The sequence below is a fragment of the Anguilla anguilla genome, chromosome 2 (genome assembly GCF_013347855.1).
Source record: "Anguilla anguilla isolate fAngAng1 chromosome 2, fAngAng1.pri, whole genome shotgun sequence".
NCBI lineage: Eukaryota > Metazoa > Chordata > Actinopteri > Anguilliformes > Anguillidae > Anguilla > Anguilla anguilla.
The window spans coordinates 68,228,256-68,249,774 of record NC_049202.1 but is presented as its reverse complement, the minus strand read 5'-3'; the positions used below and the strand labels follow the sequence as shown (position 1 = coordinate 68,249,774).

Here is a 21,519-nt window from a genome sequence, read left to right as displayed (position 1 = left end):
CAGTTCCACGATAAACTGTGTTCACTAACGTCCTTCCATGTGGACGATTGCTTTCTCTTCAGTAGGTTTACTTTGGCCGTTTATGCGAAAGAAATTGCAAAACGCCAGGGAGAGATTCACAGAAATGTTTAGGTTATCGCAATAGACAGTTCATACGTCCATCACCTACCTGTGCGTCTTTCGCAAGGTATCAGATATGTCTTTTTACAGACACGGTCACAAATACGCTATTTTGTAAAGCTTTTGTATTACGTAAAGCTTTTGTGACTCTGCGAAAAAGCTCGATAGATTCGAATAACCGCATCAGTAAACACTGACGCACACCGACACACGCACACACACACACACAGGTTAGCTAAGAATTAAATGCCACAAGTTATAGGAAGCAGTTGAAAAAGCCAATTTTTATTGCAACAGTAATTCATATTACACGTATCATATCTCCAGATAAAAGGAACAGTACAAAATCCGGGTTTTAAATGGGAGAAATTAAACAGTTTCTCTCGCTTCCTTGGCAGCACCAGCAGGAAAACCGAACACAGCTAGTGGTGGAACTTTTAGACTCCACCGTTCAATCACTGAGCTGCGCACCCATTCGAACGAACCTGGTCCACCCCCGCCGCATGTTTAACCAGAATCAAAGAATACAGGCAGGGATAATAAGGCAAAGAGCACTGAAACATACAGTGTGTTATAATGCAGTTACAGGGAGTTTAAAAAAAAAAAAAACACAATGACTGGTCTGTCTAATACTTCAAAGCGCTCCACAAAGCAGTGTCCAGAGAATGTGTGCAGAGACTACGAACAAAAACATAACCCTACCCCACCACCGTATAAGCCCCACATTTGTATGTAAACACAAACATCCACATTAAAGTGTAGTTGTTTGCTTGTGCAGGAAGATCCCAGAAAACCCTGGATAGTGTAATTTATGCTGGTTTATTAGGCTACACGCATGTCTCGATTTGTATTCGTTGCGTCACATTCTCACGTGTGTTGCAGCATCTTTACGAACCATTTTTCATATGGCTCTAACATAGTGGCATCACGTAACCGGTATAATAATTGTGCTTGGTGCAAAACCTGCACCAAGACCACTATGTGATCTTCAATGTGTGGGTCTAAAAATTTTTATTTAACATTTCATTGTGATATAATGTCTAACCATGTGCAAGTGTGTGTTTCCAGGTGCATTAATCCAATTGCATACATGCACGAGTGTTTCCAATGCAAAGCCATTTTAATAATCCCAAACCAATGTATAAAGTGAACTAGTAACGGCTATATTTTATACAGTACATTTAGCATATAACCCCCTAATATAAAGAGAGGTAGAAAGATATAAAAACTTTCATACTTTCACAAAATAGTATAAACTTAAAAATACAAATCTCTTAGATGGCAGTACTACTTTGGTCCCCTCTGTATTCTAAATATTTTTGCTTTTTTCTCAAAATTCATAGATAGAAAAATAGATCCAGAAATAAGAATATAGTAAGAATGTTTCCTTTCAAAAATATTCACATTCATGCTTAAGATGAGTCATTTGGCCAAATATATATATTTATGTGCATGTTTGCATTTACTCTGTGAACATTTGTGTAGCTTTTTGAACAGATTTCTCAGTGGACTCTGAAAATCTGAATGATTGTCAAAAATACTAACCAGGTACTGTGTACACCTGTGTTAAAGCATTTAATCTGTCCATGTGTGCATGTAACCATGAATGTGTTACAGTGTTGCACATACAAACATCTTGGCATGTGGAGGCATAACCATCTCAATCTGGGTAAAGAGCTGTGCATGCAAAAGTGACTGAGTATATAAATCAGTTCCCTGCTGTGGCCAGCAGGGGCACTGTGACAGTCCCTGACGGGCAGGTCACTCTGATTTGGGCTCAGGGGTTTCGCTCTTGGGATCCACCTCCTCGTCACTCTCTGCTCCAGACCGGCCAATCATACGTCGCAAGGTGAAGGGCACGTCCCCGCGCCTGAAAATTAATTCAACCCAAATAAACACATTTCCACACATTCCAGTGTTAACAAGCTCCCACGAGCTGCATCCCAACAAATCCATTTCGTCGCAATCCCATAATGCATTACACAATACACAAGCAGCCGTTCTTACGGTAAAGAAAGCTAAAGATAATAGATTCCCGGTACGATGCAAGATAAGCGACACGAGGGAAGCGAAGTAACGAAGGGGGCGGGGTTACCTGAGCTTGCTCCTGAGGGTGCTGACCTCCCGGTTCATGGCGTCGGCAGACTCGGTGGCGTCCTCCAGCTCGCGCTGCATCTTCCTGCGGTTGGCGTTGGCGCGGGTGGCCTCCTCCTCCGCCTCCTCCAGCTGCCTCTTCAGCTGCTTCATCCGGCTGTTCAGCTTGTCCGCCTGCGGAAATCGGGTCAGAGTCCAGAAGACCGCGCCGTCAGAGACGCGTCGGGAACGCGGCCCGTGGAAACGGGACGAGGAAATCTGGTGCGTCGCTGAACACACGCGAGCGTCCTGCGCGGTTAGGCCCTCGGTCTTGTACTGCTGCATGCCTGCGCAGTTTGCAGTGTATTGGGCAGTGTGTGACAGGGTAGTGAATGGCCTGGTCTTTGTACTGCTGCATGCCTGTGCAGTTTGCAGTGTCATGGGCAGTGTGTGAGTGTAAGGGTAGTGAATGGCCTGGTCTTTGTACTGCTGCATGCCTGCGCAGTTGCAGTGTATTGGGCAGTGTGTGACAGGGTAGTGAATGGCCTGGTCTTTGTACTGCTGCATGCCTGCGCAGTTTGCAGTGTATTGGGCAGTGTGTGAGTGTAAGGGTAATGAATGGCCTGGTCTTTGTACTGCTGCATGCCTGGGCAGTTTGCAGTGTATTGGGCAGTGTGTGACAGGGTAGTGAATGGCCTGGTCTTTGTACTGCTGCATGCCTGCGCAGTTTGCAGTGTCATGGGCAGTGTGTGAGTGTAAGGGTAGTGAATGGCCTGGTCTTTGTACTGCTGCATGCCTGCGCAGTTGCAGTGTATTGGGCAGTGTGTGACAGGGTAGTGAATGGCCTGGTCTTTGTACTGCTGCATGCCTGCGCAGTTTGCAGTGTATTGGGCAGTGTGTGAGTGTAAGGGTAATGAATGGCCTGGTCTTTGTACTGCTGCATGCCTGGGCAGTTTGCAGTGTATTGGGCAGTGTGTGACAGGGTAGTGAATGGCCTGGTCTTTGTACTGCTGCATGCCTGCGCAGTTTGCAGTGTATTGGGCAGTGTGTGACAGGGTAATGAATGGCCTGGTCTTTGTACTGCTGCATGCCTGCGCAGTTGCAGTGTATTGGGCAGTGTGTGAGTGCGAGGGCACTGACGGACCTGGTCTTTGTACTGCTCAGAGTTGCGCCGCTCGTCGTCGACCTGCAGGAAGGCCTCCTTCAGCTTCTTCTCTGTACGCCGCACCAGCTTCGAAGCCTGCTGCCTCTCCCTGAGGGCACAAGGACACGGCGACAGTGAGAGAAAGGAGAGAGAGAAGACAGAGAGAGAGAGAGAGAGCGCGAGTGAGACAGAGAGACAGAGAGGAAGAGAAAGAGAGACAGAGAGTCAAGTGAGCCAGGATCTCACCGGGTCTCCATGTCCAGCTGCTCCTCCAGCTGGAGGATCTTGGCCTCCAGGGAGGTGATGCTGGCCTTGTACTTGCTCTTGACGGTCCCCTCCAGCTCCTGCAGCTTCAGCTTCAGCTCCTTGTTCTGGCGGTCCAGCTGTGAGCGCGCCCCCTCCAGGCGCTGAGAGTTACTGCGCTCCGCGCTCAGCTCAGTCGTCATCTGCTCAGCCTGAGAAAGGCGAGAGGACAGGGGCAAGAGTTCAGTCAGTCTAGGAATACGGTCCCAATCTGTGCTCATTTCAGCGCACCTGAAACCTGCAGACAAAACATGAGATACAGTTCCTAGGCTCACACATGCCAACGGGAAAACCTTTAAAGTCAATCTGCTTTTAGAGTCCAAAGTTCAAAGGCCCCATATAAACTTTAAAATTGGCCAAAAATTTAAATTAAATAAACCAGTGGGCATAAATGGCCCTGAAAATTAATGTTGCCCCAGAAGCTCTTTCAAGCCCAATCCACATCCCAATTCTGATGTAAATTTAGTGTGATCAATGATCAGTTTCTACATGCACAATTTACAGAAAACATGGACATAGCTTTTCAAAAAAAGTAAATTTTTAGAATTTTAAAACCCAAATTCATTTTTTATAATTTCTGACTTCCAGTGATTTCGAAGGAACATGAGAGGTGTACAGAGAGCAGTACGTAATGATTCACGCTCTCTCAGGTCAGGTTCGCCCTCTCTGCCCGTCCCGGGTACCTGCGCAGTGGCCCTCTTCAGACGGTCGTTGACCAGCTCAGTGTTGCACTGCTCCTCCTCCAGATCCTCCTCCAGCTGGGCGATCCGCGCCTCCAGCCTCCGCTTCTCATCGGCCATCAGCGAGCTGAAGGGGAGGGAGGGCGGGAGGAGGTGAAGGAGGGAGGGAGGGAGGAGGTGAAGGAGAGGGAAGGAGGGAGGGAGGAAGTGAAGGAGAGGGAGGGAGGGAGGGAGGGTGGGAGGAGGTGAAGGAGAGCAGGACGTGGAGTGGCAGAGAGTGAAAAAACATCAGCAGGATGGGGTCAGCTTCTGAGATGGTCCACATCGAGGTTCAAAGGTTGTGAACCAACAAGCACGTTTTAAAGATTCAGTTACAGCCAGTGGAACTTTCTTAGTCATATACAGGAGGCCACAGCAAGCTTTCAGATACATTTGAGGCATCGCACTAAGTAGACTAAGTACATTTGTCCTAATACTGTAGCTTATTCTTCTGCCTAGTTGGCTTTGCAGATGTTAGACCAGAATAGTGTTCATTGTTCTCGGCTAGAAATAGCTGTACAAAATAAGTAATTGTACCTTACTGAACCCGTGTTCAGCAGTTGTCTACGATCATGAAAATGCACTTTTTTTGTACGTCGCTTTGGATAAAAGCGTCTGCCAAATGAATGTAATGTAGACAAGGCACTACACATTTGAGCCGTCGCACTGAACAGACAGGGCACTAAGCAGGCAGGGTACTAAGTAGGCCGTACTTCTTGGAGGCTTGACTGTTGATCTCATCCTGCAGCTCGTCCCTCTCCAGCTGAGCTTGCCTCTTCATCCTCTCTGCTGCGGCCAGGTCCTGAGGAGGAGGAGGAGGGATGAACAGTCAGCCAAGCGAGAGTGAGAGGAAGCACGGTGACTATGTTTGGGGGAAGGGGTGGAGATCTGGGTAAAGAGAGGGGGAGAGCAGAGAAGGGGAAGGGGACGGGGCGGAGGACAGGGACAGCCCTGCGGCCTGACCTCCTGCAGCTGCATGTTGTCGGCCTCCATGGTTTTGATCTTCTTCTCGTTCTCCTTGGCCTGGGCGAGCGCCTCCTCGCGGGCAAGACGGGAGTCCTCTATCTCCCTCAGGAGATCTTTCATCTGGGCCTGCCAGGGGGGAAGAGAGTCCTAAACATCTGCATTCTGCGTGTGTTTGTGTGGGAGTGTGTGTGTGTGTGTGTAAACTGAGCTGTGATGGTACCTGCAGTTTCTTCAGCTGTTTGAGGGCATCGTCCCGGTTCTTGTTGGCCATGTCGATCTGGGCCTCCAGCTCCACCAGGTCCAGCTCCAGCTTCTTGCGGGCAGCAACGGCCACGGACCGCTGCTTACGCTCATCCTCCAGCTCCATCTCCATCTCCCGCACCTGGGGTGGGGGGGTGGGGGGGGTGGGGTGATCGTTTCACTCACGCCAGGTTTTAAACATACGCGGCTGCGTCCAAAATCTCTAAAGCTGCTTCCATTCTCCAGCCGTTCCATAGAACATGGAAGGGGTCAAAGCTACCTCAGATTGGTGGAATGGTAAAGAAAGAAAATGAAGAACATCGCTTCAGGGCATTCAGACAGTTCCCAGTGTCTGCTGTTGGGGAGGGGAAGCCTGTTGACATGAGCACGAGTAGATCTCGCGTGCACCACGCACCTGCTTGACCAGCTGTCTCTTCTTCTCCTCTCCCATCTCGTCGCGGGCCAGCAGGTCCCTGTCGAACTGGGCCTTCATGGCCTGCATGTTGACCTCCAGCCGCAGCTTGGCGTCCTCCGTGGCCTGCAGCTCGTCCTCCAGCTCCTCCAGCTGCGTGCGCATCTCCTCCAGCTGCTGCTCCATCCCTCGCTTCGACTTCTCCAGCTCGTGCACCTGGAGAGAGGAGTGTGGAACGTGACCGTGAGCATTATTGCAACTTCCACTTGGACAATATGACTTATTTCTCAAAATATAATTATGAATGACATCACACAACCTGTATTTTAGGAAATCTAGGTAGTGTTTTTCATCTTAAGACACTGGCAATGAAGTTAATACATGTGTAAACATCTTTAGCTGTGAATAAAATGTACATGTACATCATTTACAAATGTATAAAGGTCACACTTGCTTGGTCCGTACCATTTCAGAGCGAATAAAAAGCATAATCCCCTTACGCTTTTGCCCACGTCGTCTTTGGAGGAGACCAGGTCCTCCATTTCGGCCTTCAGCAGTTTGTTGGCCCGGTCCAGCTCGTTCCTCATGTCCGACATGGCCTCCAGCTCCCGGGTCAGCGCCAGAGCCCGCGTCTCCTTCTCCCGGGCCTCCGCCTCGGCCCGGTCCCGCTCCTCAGCGAACTGGGTAGAGTTGGCCTTCTCCTCCGCCAGCATCTACACAGACAGGGAGAGGAGGAGGACGATGCTGCCGTGAATGATCCATTCCAGCCAACAGATTGCCTGCAGGAGCTATTTCTCAAAGGTTTTTAAGACACAGCATGTCTGAAACTTATTTTATTTACCTCCAAAGATACTTTTAAATTCCATGAAAGACGGACACCGGCTGTCCGATAAGCATTAGCCTGTTCGGGTGTGTTGCTAGCGGCCGTAAACAGTAAAGTGGAGCATATTTTTTTTTGCTGGAAGATGATAAAAAATCTATCAAGAAGCAGTATGTGTTCATCTGTGACCCATATTTCCTCGTGCATTTACCTGGTCAAACTTCTTCTGCTTCCTCTCCAGGTTGTGTACGATCTGCCGCAGGTGGTCCTGGTCCACCAGCATGTCGTCCAGCTCCTGCTGCAGGCGGGTCTTGGTCTTGTCCAGCTTGTCGTAGGCGGAGCTCTTCTCCTCCAGCTGCTGGGTGACGCCCTCCAGGTCCCTCTGGATCCTCTTCTTCCCCTCCTCCACGCCCTCCAAGGCGCACGCCTCGTGCTCCAGCTTCTTCTTCATCTCCGCCAGCTGTGCGGGCAGGGCAAAAGGGGTCAAGGGTCAAGAGGTGGAAGGACAGCAAGCCAGCGAGGGACAGGAAACTGTGCTCAATGAACGTCTTCAAACTTTTCGAGGCAAAGCGTTGGGGTGTGTGCCACAACACAGCACAGGACTCTGTAGGTCTTGGACAGAGCCACTGTAGGCTGTAGGTGAACCGAAAAGAGGCTGGAACATACTACCGAATACCTCATGAGTCTGTGAATACGGTGAACACAGCTTTGATAAGTGGTAGAGGGAGGTGACGCAGGATAGCTGAAGGGGAGAGGACTGAGAGGCCCTACAGAGAGAGAGAGAGAGGTGGAGACAGCAGGATGGGGAGGGGGCCAGTGTTACCTGAGACTGAAGACTGGCGAGCTGCCTCTCCACGTTCTTCTTGCTCTCTTCCTCCTCCTCCACCTGCTCCCTCAGGCTGTTCTGCTCATCCTCCAACTGCCGCAGGCGGGTGGAGAGAGAGAGCTTCTGCCGAGTCTCCTCCTGTAGCAGCTCCTGCAGGAGGAGAGAGGGGGAGGAGGAAGAGGAGGTTAGATTCCGCCAGGACCTCCAAAATGGAAACGCTGCCATCGCAAAAAAAATCACCACACGATTCCCAAAGCATAAAAAAAAAAACCTTAATAAAACAATTGAAAGGCAGACTATATTAAACAGAGTGGGGCTGTGGATAAACACCACGCAGTCTGAACAGAAATGGAGTGTGAATGCACGTGTTGGCGGGAGACGCCGTGGCGACGCGAGAAGGCCGTCGCACCTGCACGTCCTGCAGCTGGGACTCCACCGCGGAGCAGTCCTTCGACGCCTTGATGGACTTCCCCTCGACCTCGCTGAGCAGCCCGTTCACGCTGTCCAGCTCCAACTGCGGGGGGCGGGGGAGAAAGCGGTCAGCGTGTCCCTGCTAACGTGTGACCCCCCCCCCCCTTCCCCCTCCCCCGGAGACCCCCCAGGCCCGCTCTCTCCCCCTCACACACCTGCAGTTTGGACACCTTCTCGGCCAGCTCGTGCCTCTGCCGCTCGGTCTCGCCGTGCTTGACCTGCAGCTCCTGCAGCTGCGACTCGGCCTTCTTCCTGCGGCTCTCCGAGTCGCTCTTCCCCTGCGTCAGCGTCTGCAGCTCGATGCTCAGCTCGTTCCGCTCGCTCTCCAGCGCCTGCTTGGCCTTCTCCACGGACACCTTGTTCTGGACGGACAGACAGACATGCTCGTGTCACACAGTAAGTTGTTGCCCGATGGAGAGTAACACGGTTACGGAAAAGGCCACTTATTTTCCTCCATTTCCACCTTTATTAAAATTATAATGAGAATCATGCTACAGAGTGTGTCTCTGTCCTTTGAGAAATTGTGCAGTGAAATGCAAATAAGAAAGGCACAACTTCCTGTGTACAATGTAAAAATGTATAAAAACATTCTACTGCATGTGTGATATGGATCTCGGCTTATTTGCAGTTGTACAAATAATGAGTTTGCTAACAAGAAAAAGCTGTTGATTTATGTCACAAGGTTAGATTCTTCTCCTATTATAACTTGGTCAGGATCAGACAAAGGTTAGTTATGTCCCATTATGTAAGACCATAGGATTGACAGAGGCTGTACTTTTTTTCCCCCACATCACTGCTTATCTTGACTGGCCCCACGCGGTTAGCCATTAAGTGCCTGTAATAAACATCGCCATAAAAGGAAAACTTCATTTGGGTTAGTTACTCAGTAAATGAGTGTCACATCCTGTGGTTCTGCCTCTGGGTAAGTGAGTCAGCGCGGGAGTGAGCACGCTCATTACGTAATGGGTGGTAAAAGACCCGCACCCGCTTGGCCTGCTCCAGCTGCGCAGTGAGTTAGCGCTCACCCGCTTGGCCTGCTCCAGCTGCGCAGTCAGTTAGCGCTCACCCGCTTGGCCTTGCCAAAGCTGCGCAGTGAGTTAGCGCTCACCCGCTTGGCCTGCTCCAGCTGTGCAGTCAGTTAGCGTGTACCCGCTTGGCCTGCTCCAGCTGCGCAGTCAGTTAGCGCTTACCCACTTGGCCTGCTCCAGCTGCGCAGTCAGTTAGCGCTCACCCGCTTGGCCTGCTCCGGCTGCGCAGTCACAGTTAGCGCTTACCCGCTTGGCCTGCTCCAGCTGCTCGTTGAGCTCGTCGAAGGCCTGGCTGTGCTTCTGCCGCATGTCCGCCACCTGCTGCTCGTGCACGTGGGCCTCGTCCTCCAGGGTCTTCTTCAGGTGCGCCACCTCCGACTCGCGCTTCGATCTGACCGAGCCGGAGAGACGGACTCGAATCACTGAGAGGCGGCGTACGCGCAGAACTGTTCAATCCTTACCGTGGGACAGATCCCGGGTGCGTGATCAATAAGCTTTCTCCAGCGGCTGTTAATTGTATGTGTATGAAACTGCAGCCTACAGTAGCCTACGCTGAAGACATGTATGCATTGAAGCGGTGAGTGCACCGCAGACCCCTACGAGGGCAGGTGCGCGTACGCACCTGAGCTCCTGCTGGGCGGCGGTGGAGTCCAGCGTGTCCTCCAGCTCGGTCTTCAGCGCCTCCAGCTCCTCGCCCAGGTCCCTGCGGTGCTTCTCGGCCTTGGAGCGAGCCGCCCGCTCCAGCTCCAGGTCCTCCTGCAGCTCCGACAGCTGCGCCTCCAGCTCCCGGATCTTCTTCTGGGCCATGTTCTTCTGCGCTGCCTCCTCCTCCATCCTGAGTTAGGAAGGAGATGGAGGGATGAGAGAGAGAGAGAGAGAGAGAGAGAGAGAGATGAGAATGCAGTTCTACATGCAGAGGTGCTCACAGATGAGACTGACGCAGATAAGTACACACACACACACACACAGACAGACACACAGACAGACAGCTCTGTTATAAGGAGTTGCACACACAAGGTGAGACAGGTGGGTACAGGTGAGGACAGGTGATCTTACCTGGCCAGGGCTGCCAGAAGCTCCTCCTCCTTCTTGGCCAGCTGGGCGCGGAGCTCGGCGATCTGGGCCTGCAGCTCGGCGATCTGGTCGTGCAGGTCGGTGGAGTCGCCCTCCAGCTTGCGCCGGTTCTTCTCCAGCTCCTGCCGCTGCTTCTCCTCCTTGCGGAGACGGTCTGGGAGAGGGGGGGGAGGGGGGGGGAGACGCGCGTGTTAGGGGACGTGTGGAGGTGCAGGTCGGGCGGTGAGGGCTGGACCCTGGACCCGGTGCGTCAGGCTCACCCTCCAGGTCTGTGATCATGGCCTCGTGTTTGTTCTTCAGTTTCTGCAGGCTCTTGGACTTCTCCTCCTCTTCCGCCAGGTTTGTGGTGAACTCAGAGATTCTGTCCTCCAGCAGCTTCTTTTCCTGTAGAAGCACATCACAGCCATCAGCTCAAAATCCACAGAAAACCACCAAACCAGCCCACAGCTGTGCATACTACCCACATAACCCCACTCAAATACCACCCTGCCCATCAACACAGTCCACAAACAACCCTCAAACCACAAGGGCTGGGCCTGCTTACCCCAGTAACATGGTACCGATGCCCGCCGTGAGCCAGGATTCACTAACCTTGGCCAGTTTGTTGTTCTGGTCGTCCAGCACCATCACGTCCTCCTCCACCTTCTTCAGCTTGGCCTCCGTGGTCACCTTCTCCAGCTGCAGCTTCTGCCGGGCGGCCTCCTCCTCATCCAGCTGTGTCTCCAGGTCCTGCAGAGAGACGGAGAGAGAGAGAGAGAGGGGGAAAGGTGTAAAGGGCTATAAATAACTGCCATTTTAAGTGTATTTTAACTGTAATGGTTTCACATAGTAGTCCACTCATCCAGAGCTCCACTCTCATACGCAGTAAAAATGGAAAACAACGCTGATAAATATCTTTAGATACACTGCAGCTGAGCAGCTCTAACACCCACACACCTCCCCTCTCCCACATATTCAAGTCTCAATGTACCATCAGTACACCCTGTTGTGCAGTTGCAGGGACCTTGCCTTTAGATGTGCTAAACCATGATTCTCGTGTATGCGCCTGTCTTACCGTTTGTGTGATAGTGTTCGCGTGTGAACACGCAGATTACATTAACGCATGGGAGGGTTCCTCCTAAACCCTGTCAGCACCTCAAAGGTGTGTGTGTGTGGTTGAGCAGATGTGGTGATAACTGACCCCTCCCCTTAAACAGGTAAACATACAGCCTCTTAACACCTGTTCTTCTTCACATCAGCTCTCCCTCTCCCTCGCTCCCTGCAGGCCTGCCCTCACCGTGATGTTCTGCTGCATCTTCTTCCTCTCGGTCTGCAGCTGAGTGACCCGCTCCTCCTCCTCCTCCACGCGGGACTCCAGGTCGTGCAGGATGTCCTCCAGCTCCTGCTTGCGGGCGGCCAGGCGGGCGCGCATCTCCTCCGCCTCCGCGCACAGCTCCGTCTCCGCCTGCAGCTGCTCCTGCAGGGCCAACTTCTCCGAGCTCAGCTGAGGTGCAAGGAGAGGGACAGGGAGTTCAGCCCCTGGACTAGATTTCAGCCCGCGCTAGCTATCTCTGGACCGAGGGTGTTCAGCCCATGCTAGCTAGCTCTGGACCAGGGTGTTCAGTGTGCGCTAGCTAGCTCTGGACCGAGGGTGTTCAGCGCGCGTTAGCTAGCTCTGGAGTGAGGGTGTTCAGTGTGCGCTAGCTAGCTCTGGACCAGGGTGTTCAGTGTGCGCTAGCTAGCTCTGGACTAGGGAGTTCAGCCCGCGCTAGCTAGCTCTGGACCAGGGTGTTCAGTGTGCGCTAGCTAGCTCTGGACCAGGGTGTTCAGTGTGCGCTAGCTAGCTCCGGACCGGGGGCATTCAACACACGCTAGCTAGCTCTGGACCAGGGGCATTCAGCACACGCTAGCTAGCTCTGGACCAGGTTGTTCAGCCCGCGCTAGCTAGCTCTGGACTAGGGAGTTCAGTGAGCGTTAGCTAGCTCTGGACCGGGGGCATTCAGCACACGCTAGCTAGCTCTGGACTGAGGGTGTTCAGCCCGTGCTAGCTAGCTCTGGACCGAGGGTGTTCAGCCCATGCTAGCTAGCTCTGGACCGAGGGTGTTCAGCCCGTGCTAGCTAGCTCTGGACCGAGGGTGTTCAGCGCGCGCTAGTTAGTTCCAGACCAGGGGCAATAAACAGGCGCTAGCTAGCGCCATACCAGCTAGCTCTGGAAGTTCAGCACAGGAAGAAGGGTGCTACTAAAAGAGACGCTCTCACACCTGCTGTTGTTTGGCCTCGTATTCCTTCAGCTGCTCCTCGGCTTGCAGCTGCCTCTCCTTCACCTTGATCAGCTCCTCATCCTTGGCCAACATCTCCTCCTCCTGCCGGGTCACCTGGAGCAGCGGCTTCACCTGTGCGAGAAGGGAGACGATGTGAACTCATGCTTCTGCAACAGTGACAGGGATAAATGACGAATGATGGATCCAGGAGCAGTGTGACTCCTACCTTGGTGAAGAGCCTCCACCACTGCCAGTTCCTCAGCTTGAGGTAGGCAGCACAGTTCCTCTGGATCACTTTCATGGCCGTAAGCTGCTGCTGTCTCTTGGCAAAGGCTCTGAGAGAGAGAAGACGGGCACAAAGAGATTCAATAAACTTTCAATCGCATAAGTCCTCTCAGTTGAGTTCAAATGTTTTTTTGGTCACAGCGGAATGCATGTAGGCAACAAACTCCAGGAAGGTGAATGACTTAATGACAGCATAATAAACTAATGACTGATGGTTCATCTCGAGTATATATTTGTTCCCTGCATTTCAGACTCATAAACTCTAACACTGCACTACAGCAGTTCTCAAACTCGATCCTGGGGGTACATGCCCGTTTTCATTCCAACCTCAACTGCAATCCCAGAAATTTAACATTTCTAATTTCCACTAATCAAGGTGCTTAGCAAAGATGCTAGTGGTTGATTAATAGAATCAGGTGTGTGCACCCACACTGGCCCTTTCTGGATAAGACTGGGGACCTCAGCTCTTGGTCCCCCCCCAGGACCAAGTCTGCAAATCACTGCACTACAGAGTCTGAGATACCACATCAATCAGTCCACAGAAACTGCAGTCTACAGCCCTTACTTGCGGGCGACGTAGCCCCGGCACCAGGACTGGAAGCTGATGATGACGTCGGTGATCTTCATGTCCCGCTCCTCCTCCAGGTGGGCCAGGACCCCGGCCCGGAAGAACACTTTGCTCTGGCCGATCCGGAACAGGTTCGGGTCCAGCTCCAGAGCTTTGATCTGAGGGCAAGCACCGGGCACGGATTTCGTCACCAGCACCCATCGTGCCCACCCACAGGAAGGCACCACGCCCACCCGACACCACGTTCACACACACACAGAGGCATAAAAATCACACTGGACAAACACATCATTTAACCACCTTGTCACCTAAGTCGTATTGTAAATTTGTGAACGGGAGGCACTTTGCCGCGCAGCCTCAGGAAACAGGCTGAGCTGAAAGGGTTCGGGCCTCACCATGAGCGCACAGGCCTGCTTGCCGTCCATGAAGCCCTTGGGAATGGCGTTGGGGGTGAGGATCTCATACCTGGGGAAGAAGGACAGGGTGTTTAAAAAGAGCACTGCCCGTGGTGCACGCCCCACAGGAACAGCCCCCAAAATGCAGCTGAGCGTACCTCTGTCTGAACTCCTGGAAGACGATCCGGTTGGGGAAGCCCTGTCTGCAGATGCGGATCCCCTCCAGAACACCGTTGCACCTCAGCTGGTCCAGGACCAGGTGGGGGTCCAGCTTACCCGCCTGAGAGAGAGAGGGAGGAAGGGTCAGGTGGTGGTTTAGAATTGATCTAGAGTACACCCTCAAGAATTTAATTATGGAACAACCATTTTGTGGAATTCATATCACGTAGGACCAAATGAATAAAACCAGTGCAATACAAGAATATTTTCATTTCTGCAGTCAAAATATCTATGTTGATCTCTTCAATGAAAAAAAAATAGTAACATTTATTTATATCCAGTGGATTAATTCCCGTTCAAATAGACTATTGCTTCCGCACTCTACACATTGACTTTAGGTCACTGATACGGCATTACTGCCCAGTGCCTGAAGCAGGCTCAACTCCGGCACCTTCTTCTCGTGGTTGGGGATGATGCAGCGGACGAAGTTGGGGTTGGTGTTGCGCAGGGTGGCCATCAGCTTGGCGAGCTGCTCCTTGTACAGCTGCCCCACCGTGCGGAACATGCCCTTGCGGGTCTTGAAGGCCCCCACCATCGAGTCCGACATTCCGGCCACCTGGTCCAGGCCCACGATCCGGTCCACTGGAGGGGAAACCATGGGCAACGGTGAGGTGGGAAGCAGGCGAGAGGAGGCGGCACAGGGAGGAAGGAATCGGTGTAGTTTCAAGGAGGTACGGACAGTGAGAGCGAGAGCGATCATTTTGGAACTCGAAACAGACACGGTTATTACATTAAATAGACACCCGGATGGTCGCGATCATAGAAGCGTGCTCTCGCAATCCGTCACTCCAAAAACATTATGGTAGAGGGGAGCGTAGAGAAACACTCAGTGAATGCAAAAACGCAGGAGAGATGACAGAAGCAAGGAGTCAAATGATGTAAAGCATGGGCAAATACAGATTTTTACACAACTTGAAGCAGTCAGAGAGTGCCATTACACACTTGTGTACAGGCTGTTAAATAAACAGGTGTGCAAAGTCTAATGTGATTATATTTACACTCATTAGCACCAGTTTGGTTAATTTCTCTAAAGACTGTTGTGCTCTCATAACATTTTCACACCCATGCAGTATATACCAGCTGTTGCAGTACCACTGGACACCACCAGGTAGACCCAAATACAACACCAAGCGCTCAATAGAAGAGAAATGGACAGTGGAAGGTGTTCCCTTTAAGAATTCACTGAAAAACAATCAATGCATGAAATTTAACTTAACACTTGAACAGCAAAAGCCCTAATTTCAGATGAACTCAGGAAAAAGCTGAAGCAAAAAGAATGAACAGGGGAGGGGTAACAGCAACCGACATTGAGGACAAGGGACAGAGAAAAAGGAGAAGTAAAAGAAATTGTTGCTAGTCCTGAAAAGGGAGAAACGTATGGAGAGAAAAGGTCAAATGAAAATAGAATGTTAACAAAAGACCCTGATCACCCAAGTCAAGATGGAGAATAGGAAAGTGCAGATAAAAACAGGTACTCTGACAACTCAAAGAGAGGAAGAGAGGAAGAGAGAAAGGCAATGTTGATAAACAGCCCAGGAATCAAGAGGTGGAACGTGAAAGGACAAAACAAGGACAAACACACCATAAATATAGGAAAGGAAATAAACGGAGAAATGGAGGAAGAGAAAAGGGTTTTTATGAATACATACAGTAAATATTCCAAGTAAACAGTCCAGCATAATGTTTCAGATGATTTTCACAGGTGTACTATAACAAAGGGACCTTTACCACTCTGAACCTGTTCATTGTCCATAATTGCTTAAAACGCACAGTGGTTTGGAGCATTCTACTACATAATTACATGAATTAATTTCTGTAATAAAATATGAACAAATGCCATGTTTGTTCTTACAGTTCAGAGATAATTAAATCCTGCTGCGACTTAAATCAAGAGTGAAACATTTCACTCTTTACTGTAGTGTATATATATATCCACAAAACCGCTCTCCTTCTTACCATCTCTCCACAGATCGGACACAAACTTGTCCGAGGACTGGTTCAGCAGGGTGGTCACGTTGTCGTTCAGGGGGTCCATGTTCTTCATCAGCCACTCATCCGCCTTGTAGTCCACCTGAGAGGGACAGGAAGTGTCTCAAATCACACCTGTGCGTCTGGCAGCCATTTAATCTCTTTTTGTCATCAAAGAAGCCAATTTTCCTTATCCAGGAGCGCTCTGGAAGCCATGGCGATCACACAAGAACCGTGTAAGGAATCCCCTTACCTTCCCAGCATAGTGCATGATGGAGAAGTCAGAGTCGTCTTTGAGCTTCTTGGCCTTGTGGAACTTGGGGTGGGTGCCCTGTTCCTGAACCACCTTCGCCACGAAGGATTTGTCTGTGGCCTTGGGGAACCAACACTCCTCATCCAGAAGGGCCAGGATTCCAGGGGGACTGGTCTGGGAGAAGAGGGGATAAAGAAGGTCCATGGTCAGTTGGGGCCAGTGGGGCCAGTGTGGGGAGGGGGGGAAACACAGACACCACAGGGTAAGAGAGAGTAAGGGAGAGGCTCACAGGTTTCTCGATGAGGTCAATGCAGGGCTGCAGGTCCAGGCCGAAGTCGATGAAGCTCCACTCGATGCCCTCCCTCTGGTACTCCTCCTGCTCCAGGACGAACATGGTGTGGTTGAAGAGCTGCTGCAGCTTCTCGTTGGTGTAGTTGATGCACAGCTGCTCAAAGGAGTTCAGCTGTAGAGAGAAAAAAAAAGGCATGAAGGCTTGGAATTCTCTTACCAGACTTACTCTACTGATGGCAAAGGGGATAGCTCTTTTCTGACTCCCTTTTCTACCTCAAAGATCTCGAACCCGGCGATGTCCAGGATGCCGATGAAGGAGGCGCCCTGGCGCTTGGTCTTGTCCAGGGCCTTGTTGATGCGCATGACCAGCCAGCGGAACATCCTCTCGTAGGTGGCCTTGGCCAGGGCCTCCACGGCGAACTCGGCCTGCTCCTGGGTCTGGGCCTTCTGCACAAAATCGCGGCCCACCTTGATCCTGGGGGACAGGATGGCCCGGGTGAAGTCCGTCACGTTCATGCCCATCAGGTGGCACACCTTCTGCGCGGCTGAGCCAGACATGGGGGTGGGGGGGGGGCGGGGTTAGAATACTGCTGCAGTGGGAGGGGCTTATTTACACCTATCCACTCATTTACTGAGACATCGATTGGCTGGCAGTACCCGTGTCATCAGGCATGGAGGCCTGGTCGGAGTGTCGCTCCTTCTTGAAGCTCATGTTCCCCAGCTGGAGAACCGCTGACACGACCTTCAGCAGACCTGGGGGGAGGAGGGGGGGAGGGGGGGGGGCGGGAGAGGAGCAGGGGAATGAATTTCACACACCTCAAATTCAGGGAGGAAGAGGAGGAGGAAAGGGGGACGGAGGATGTGCCTCACCGATCTGCTCGTCCTCCGGGATGCTCATGATCTTCATGGCATCCATGGTCTCCACAAAGAGGTCCTTGTCCTGCTGGCCCGGGATGGTCACGTTTCCGTTGGACAGGAAGCGGTAGTTTTTATAGTCCTCCAGACACAGCTCCGCTGAGTGGGCAGGAGGACAGGGGGAGCATTAATACGGTTCATACAGACACACACCAGCACCCTGCTATTCTGCATACGACACAATGACTGAACTATGCGCACTCTATATGTACTGTATGCAGTCCGTTTTTTACTGCAGCTTATTTTACTCCATTGTCCACTGTATTTCAGTTGTTCAGCCATCTTGGGAGAAGCAATGTGACTTCCAGCGCAAGCAGGGCTTTATGAGTCGAGCGCATAACTGCCGGCACTCATCGCGGAGACGGATGATAATATTCTCACTGCGTAGTTTGTCGCCAGCCCCCGTCAGCATGTAGTAAAAGAGGTGGAAGGTCCTCTCGTCCTTCGCCTGGCGAATGGCACGGGACTTCTCCAGCAGATCTGTCAAAGAGCGCGTCAAGGGAAGGCACCAGGCCAGAAAGAAATAATAGCCATACGATGTGTACGTGCGTGGGTGGGTGCGATCGTGTGCGTGTGTGTGTGTGTGTGTGTGTGTGTGTGAGGGCGTTCGTCCATATAGAAGTTCAGCAATTAATCTGCATTTCAGATCTTATTCATCTCAGATGTTTCGAAGACACTAAAAGGTGCTTGGCTTGGCAGGTTAGACACAGAGTGAAAGGATACAGGTCTCGATGTTGGCTCCCACGATGTAACCATTCACATCAAAGTTGATTCTGATGAATTTCCCCTGAAAGGCAATGAGAGGGAGGGACAACAGTCATTAGAGGATGTCATCAAAGTAAATAGAGCTTTGACAAAAATTCATACTACAAATCGTTGATGAAATTAACAGAAAATATGTGATTGTTCTTACGAATCTGGAAGAGTTGTCATTCTTGACCGTCTTAGCATTGCCAAAGGCCTCTAGGATGGGGTTAGCCTGCAGCAGCTGCTTCTCCAGCTCCCCCTAGTGGACAACATTGGTATTGAACAATACTCTATTATAATGGCCTAGCACAAATGAGTAGTGGCCACTTCGGTTTACACTGCAAACTAAACTAAAGTACCACACACTTAAACATAGGTTTACAAAGAAATGGGCAGAACTACAGCTTTACACATATTGCTCCCAGAAACGGTCCTTTCATTCAGTTTAAGCTGGTCCAGTCTATACTTCACACTGCTCGCCAGTGGCCAAGCCGCAAGGGAAGCCATACAGTCCACAGGCGTATCAAGTGCTGACCAGCATTTTATTTACACGGTTTACATTTAATGCAGTTCTTTTTGCATATAAACCCTCTGAAGTTGGAACGGTTCTCCTGGCCGTGATATAGTAAGACGAATTTCCCCAATTACCTACTCTGTGTGGAAATACTACATCACTAATGAGGCTAAATACACCACTACAAGCTGATGCGTTTCGGTTTATTAAACAAAACTGACAGAGCATGTTCATAACACTCGACACAGCCAACTTACTGTTTGTGCACACATGTTCTTAACGAAAACTTTCCCCTCCACCCACTGTTCACTCTAATCCCACACATTGAAACGGCACAGAGTGCATCTCAAACAAGCACAGGCAGTAAAAACCCCACACAGAAATGCTCGTCCTGACCCAGCCAAAAGCCAGTGCTGACCTGTCCTTTCACCACCCGCCCGCCCACAGGACAGTGACCCCCACACACCCCATGCAGAGAGACATACTGCAGGTCAGGTCCAGCTAAAGACACCGCCTGTCCCCCGCTGCACCAGGTGAGGCGATGACACGGGGGGGGCCACAGCAATGACCGCAAACCACGGTGTCTTAAATTCGGCGCGTACACAAATCAGGCACACTCGCACAAAAAGCACACAACCACACATCCACACAGAAACAAGAGGGCACTGCTGACAAGTATATTATTACAATTAGACGGGCAGACAAAGGGCGACTTTACCTTTAACAGGGCCTAGGAATACAGTGCACCTATGCTGTGTAGTGATTACATAGACCTGTGATCCGACTCACGCAAGCACACAAGCAGGTACGCAATCCAGCACACCCTTCATCCCAAATCAAAATACACCCCCGTGCCCGTACACGTGCCAACACACACACACAAGCAGGTACGCAATCCAGCACACCCTTCATCCCAAATCAAAATACACCCCCGTGCCCGTACACGTGCCAACACGCGTGCGCGCACACACACACACACACACACACACACACACACAAAGGCCGACAAAAATGCATAATTCACACAGAGAAGATCGAGAGAGATACTGAACGACACGGATGCAGAGTATAAATCACAGCTCAATCAAACGTGAGCTCCAGGGACAATATGTGGAGCAACTCGTTTGTTGAAAAAAATCTCAATCGTTCTTGTCTGTATGAATTTTCACAAAATTCCCCATTTTGAGCAACACCAAAGCCATGTCAACGTGACCAACACTTTCCTCGGTTAGTAACCAACTCATCGCCACACAGAGCACCCCCTCCAGTAGAACAGAACAAAAGAGACAGAGGGGGATGGATGGAGAGAGTGATAAAGGAAGGAGAGGAGAATGAGAGAGAGGGGGAGTAACTCACATGTGACAGGGTTGCTGTGCTCTGGAGATGGAGAAAGAGAGACAACCTTTTGAAACTTTTTTTTAAATGGAGTGATGGACCAACTGCCCTTTAAAGACAGACTGGACTCCCCACAGCCTCTGCATCATAACCTTACATGATTGTACAGCATTTATTCCGGAGTGACTCACCCTTATCCTAAAAGTACCTGTGAAAAGAGCAACTCTACACGCTACTGCAGAAATTAAGTGGGCCATATTAGGACTTCCTGCCGTACATCGCAAACGCATTGCAAAACACTCTGGCAAAAAGCACATCGATGCTCCGTGGAGGTTAGGGTCATTAGAGAGAGGAGGCTGGGACAGACAGGTCCGGGCCTGGAACAGGAATGTGAGGAACACAGAAAAACAGCTGCCATTTCAGAAACAGCAGGATGGGGGAGATAAAAATCAGAGAGGGGGGTGGGGGGTGTGGGGGGGAGTCAGGAAGAGGCAGTAGGTGAGGGAAAGAACACTTCACAGTGGGGGGACTAATCACCCCCACATCATAAAGAAAAACAGTGTGCAGAGGTGAAAAGTGAGGGGTTTTGGGTAAAGAGGAGAGGTCGGCAGAAGTGTGCAGAACACCGGGTGGCAGAACTGACCTGGTCTTTCTTGGTCTTGTGGGAGGACGCCACAAACGCCAAATACTGAATCACCTTTTTGGTGTTCTCCGTCTTACCGGCCCCCGACTCGCCCCTGAAAGAGACAGACAAAGGACATGAAGAAAGATACGCAGCAAAGATTTCCCCCATTTACTTTTTTAAGAGAACCACCCGAAGTCTGGGGCGTTGCGCTATGTTCCGCCATTTCCTTCTGAATGCAAGACCCGTTCAGTCCCTCAGTTAGTCCGTCCGAGGAGCAAAACTCACGTGCACAGGATGGACTGATCCTCCCGATCTAGGAGATAGAAAAAGGAGAAGAAAAAGATTTTTAAAAAAGGAGAAGAAAAACTGCAGAGATAACACCGACTGATTATATGGTGGACATAGTCAATCATGGTGGCTAAATGCAAGCGTGCAATTTGCATAATAAACTGCATATCTGAAGCACAAAGGGCTTGCATAGCTTCACTAATAAAGCTGAATTGATTCTGCAGATAACTACGGTGCCATTTATTAAGATTACACGGCTGTAACATGAATTACTGCAAAAGCAGCAACAAAATATTACATATTTTGTTTCATAGCATCACAGTTGAGACTTTATCGTGCATTTGTACAATATAACATTCAGTTTGTGTAGATCAAACTAAAGAAAATACAGAGACTGCTCGTCTAGCCCACAGTACACTCCAGAGTTTTGTCTGTCAAACAGGAAGTGTTCTTGCCACACACAGGAAGTCAACATCCGGCTTCCTGTCGCTGGAAATGTGGGCACATGTGAACTAAAAAGCCAATTTACTGTACTTTCAGTCCACCGCCCTTGAAGGCAGTCATGGCACAGAGGGGACAGAAGAGAGGAAAACACACCCAATGTGTTCCATATTCACACAGAAACACAACTCCTTTCCTAAACTATACCAAATTTATAGCTAGCTGTATGCACAATTATA

General features: G+C 50.7%; 1 protein-coding gene across 2 annotated transcripts in view; it reads right to left on the bottom strand.

Moving 5' to 3' along the window:
- Window positions 1-382: 382 nt before the first annotated feature.
- Window positions 383-21,519, bottom strand: part of LOC118219843 (myosin-9-like) — a 32,196-nt gene continuing 11,059 nt past the window's right edge. The window contains exons 4-41 of one of the 2 annotated variants that reach the window (XM_035403301.1): window positions 20,837-20,864; window positions 20,570-20,663; window positions 19,948-19,968; window positions 18,244-18,336; window positions 18,054-18,117; window positions 17,712-17,810; window positions 17,286-17,429; window positions 17,073-17,168; window positions 16,689-16,960; window positions 16,414-16,587; window positions 16,125-16,298; window positions 15,860-15,974; window positions 14,295-14,485; window positions 13,843-13,964; window positions 13,685-13,754; window positions 13,287-13,447; window positions 12,663-12,771; window positions 12,437-12,568; window positions 11,473-11,679; window positions 10,788-10,925; window positions 10,457-10,580; window positions 10,179-10,350; window positions 9,745-9,957; window positions 9,369-9,513; window positions 8,250-8,456; window positions 8,033-8,137; window positions 7,621-7,773; window positions 7,009-7,257; window positions 6,478-6,690; window positions 5,981-6,193; window positions 5,546-5,707; window positions 5,323-5,451; window positions 5,073-5,161; window positions 4,324-4,447; window positions 3,584-3,792; window positions 3,338-3,446; window positions 2,216-2,388; window positions 383-1,990 (exon numbers count right to left, since the gene is read on the bottom strand). In XM_035403301.1, coding sequence (XP_035259192.1) covers window positions 1,882-1,990; window positions 2,216-2,388; window positions 3,338-3,446; window positions 3,584-3,792; window positions 4,324-4,447; window positions 5,073-5,161; window positions 5,323-5,451; window positions 5,546-5,707; window positions 5,981-6,193; window positions 6,478-6,690; window positions 7,009-7,257; window positions 7,621-7,773; window positions 8,033-8,137; window positions 8,250-8,456; window positions 9,369-9,513; window positions 9,745-9,957; window positions 10,179-10,350; window positions 10,457-10,580; window positions 10,788-10,925; window positions 11,473-11,679; window positions 12,437-12,568; window positions 12,663-12,771; window positions 13,287-13,447; window positions 13,685-13,754; window positions 13,843-13,964; window positions 14,295-14,485; window positions 15,860-15,974; window positions 16,125-16,298; window positions 16,414-16,587; window positions 16,689-16,960; window positions 17,073-17,168; window positions 17,286-17,429; window positions 17,712-17,810; window positions 18,054-18,117; window positions 18,244-18,336; window positions 19,948-19,968; window positions 20,570-20,663; window positions 20,837-20,864 — 5,402 coding nt within the window. In that variant the 3' untranslated portion in view covers window positions 383-1,881. The remainder of the gene's footprint in view (window positions 1,991-2,215; window positions 2,389-3,337; window positions 3,447-3,583; window positions 3,793-4,323; window positions 4,448-5,072; window positions 5,162-5,322; window positions 5,452-5,545; window positions 5,708-5,980; window positions 6,194-6,477; window positions 6,691-7,008; window positions 7,258-7,620; window positions 7,774-8,032; window positions 8,138-8,249; window positions 8,457-9,368; window positions 9,514-9,744; window positions 9,958-10,178; window positions 10,351-10,456; window positions 10,581-10,787; window positions 10,926-11,472; window positions 11,680-12,436; window positions 12,569-12,662; window positions 12,772-13,286; window positions 13,448-13,684; window positions 13,755-13,842; window positions 13,965-14,294; window positions 14,486-15,859; window positions 15,975-16,124; window positions 16,299-16,413; window positions 16,588-16,688; window positions 16,961-17,072; window positions 17,169-17,285; window positions 17,430-17,711; window positions 17,811-18,053; window positions 18,118-18,243; window positions 18,337-19,947; window positions 19,969-20,569; window positions 20,664-20,836; window positions 20,865-21,519) is intronic. The other variant, XM_035403302.1, reaches the window with a different exon arrangement.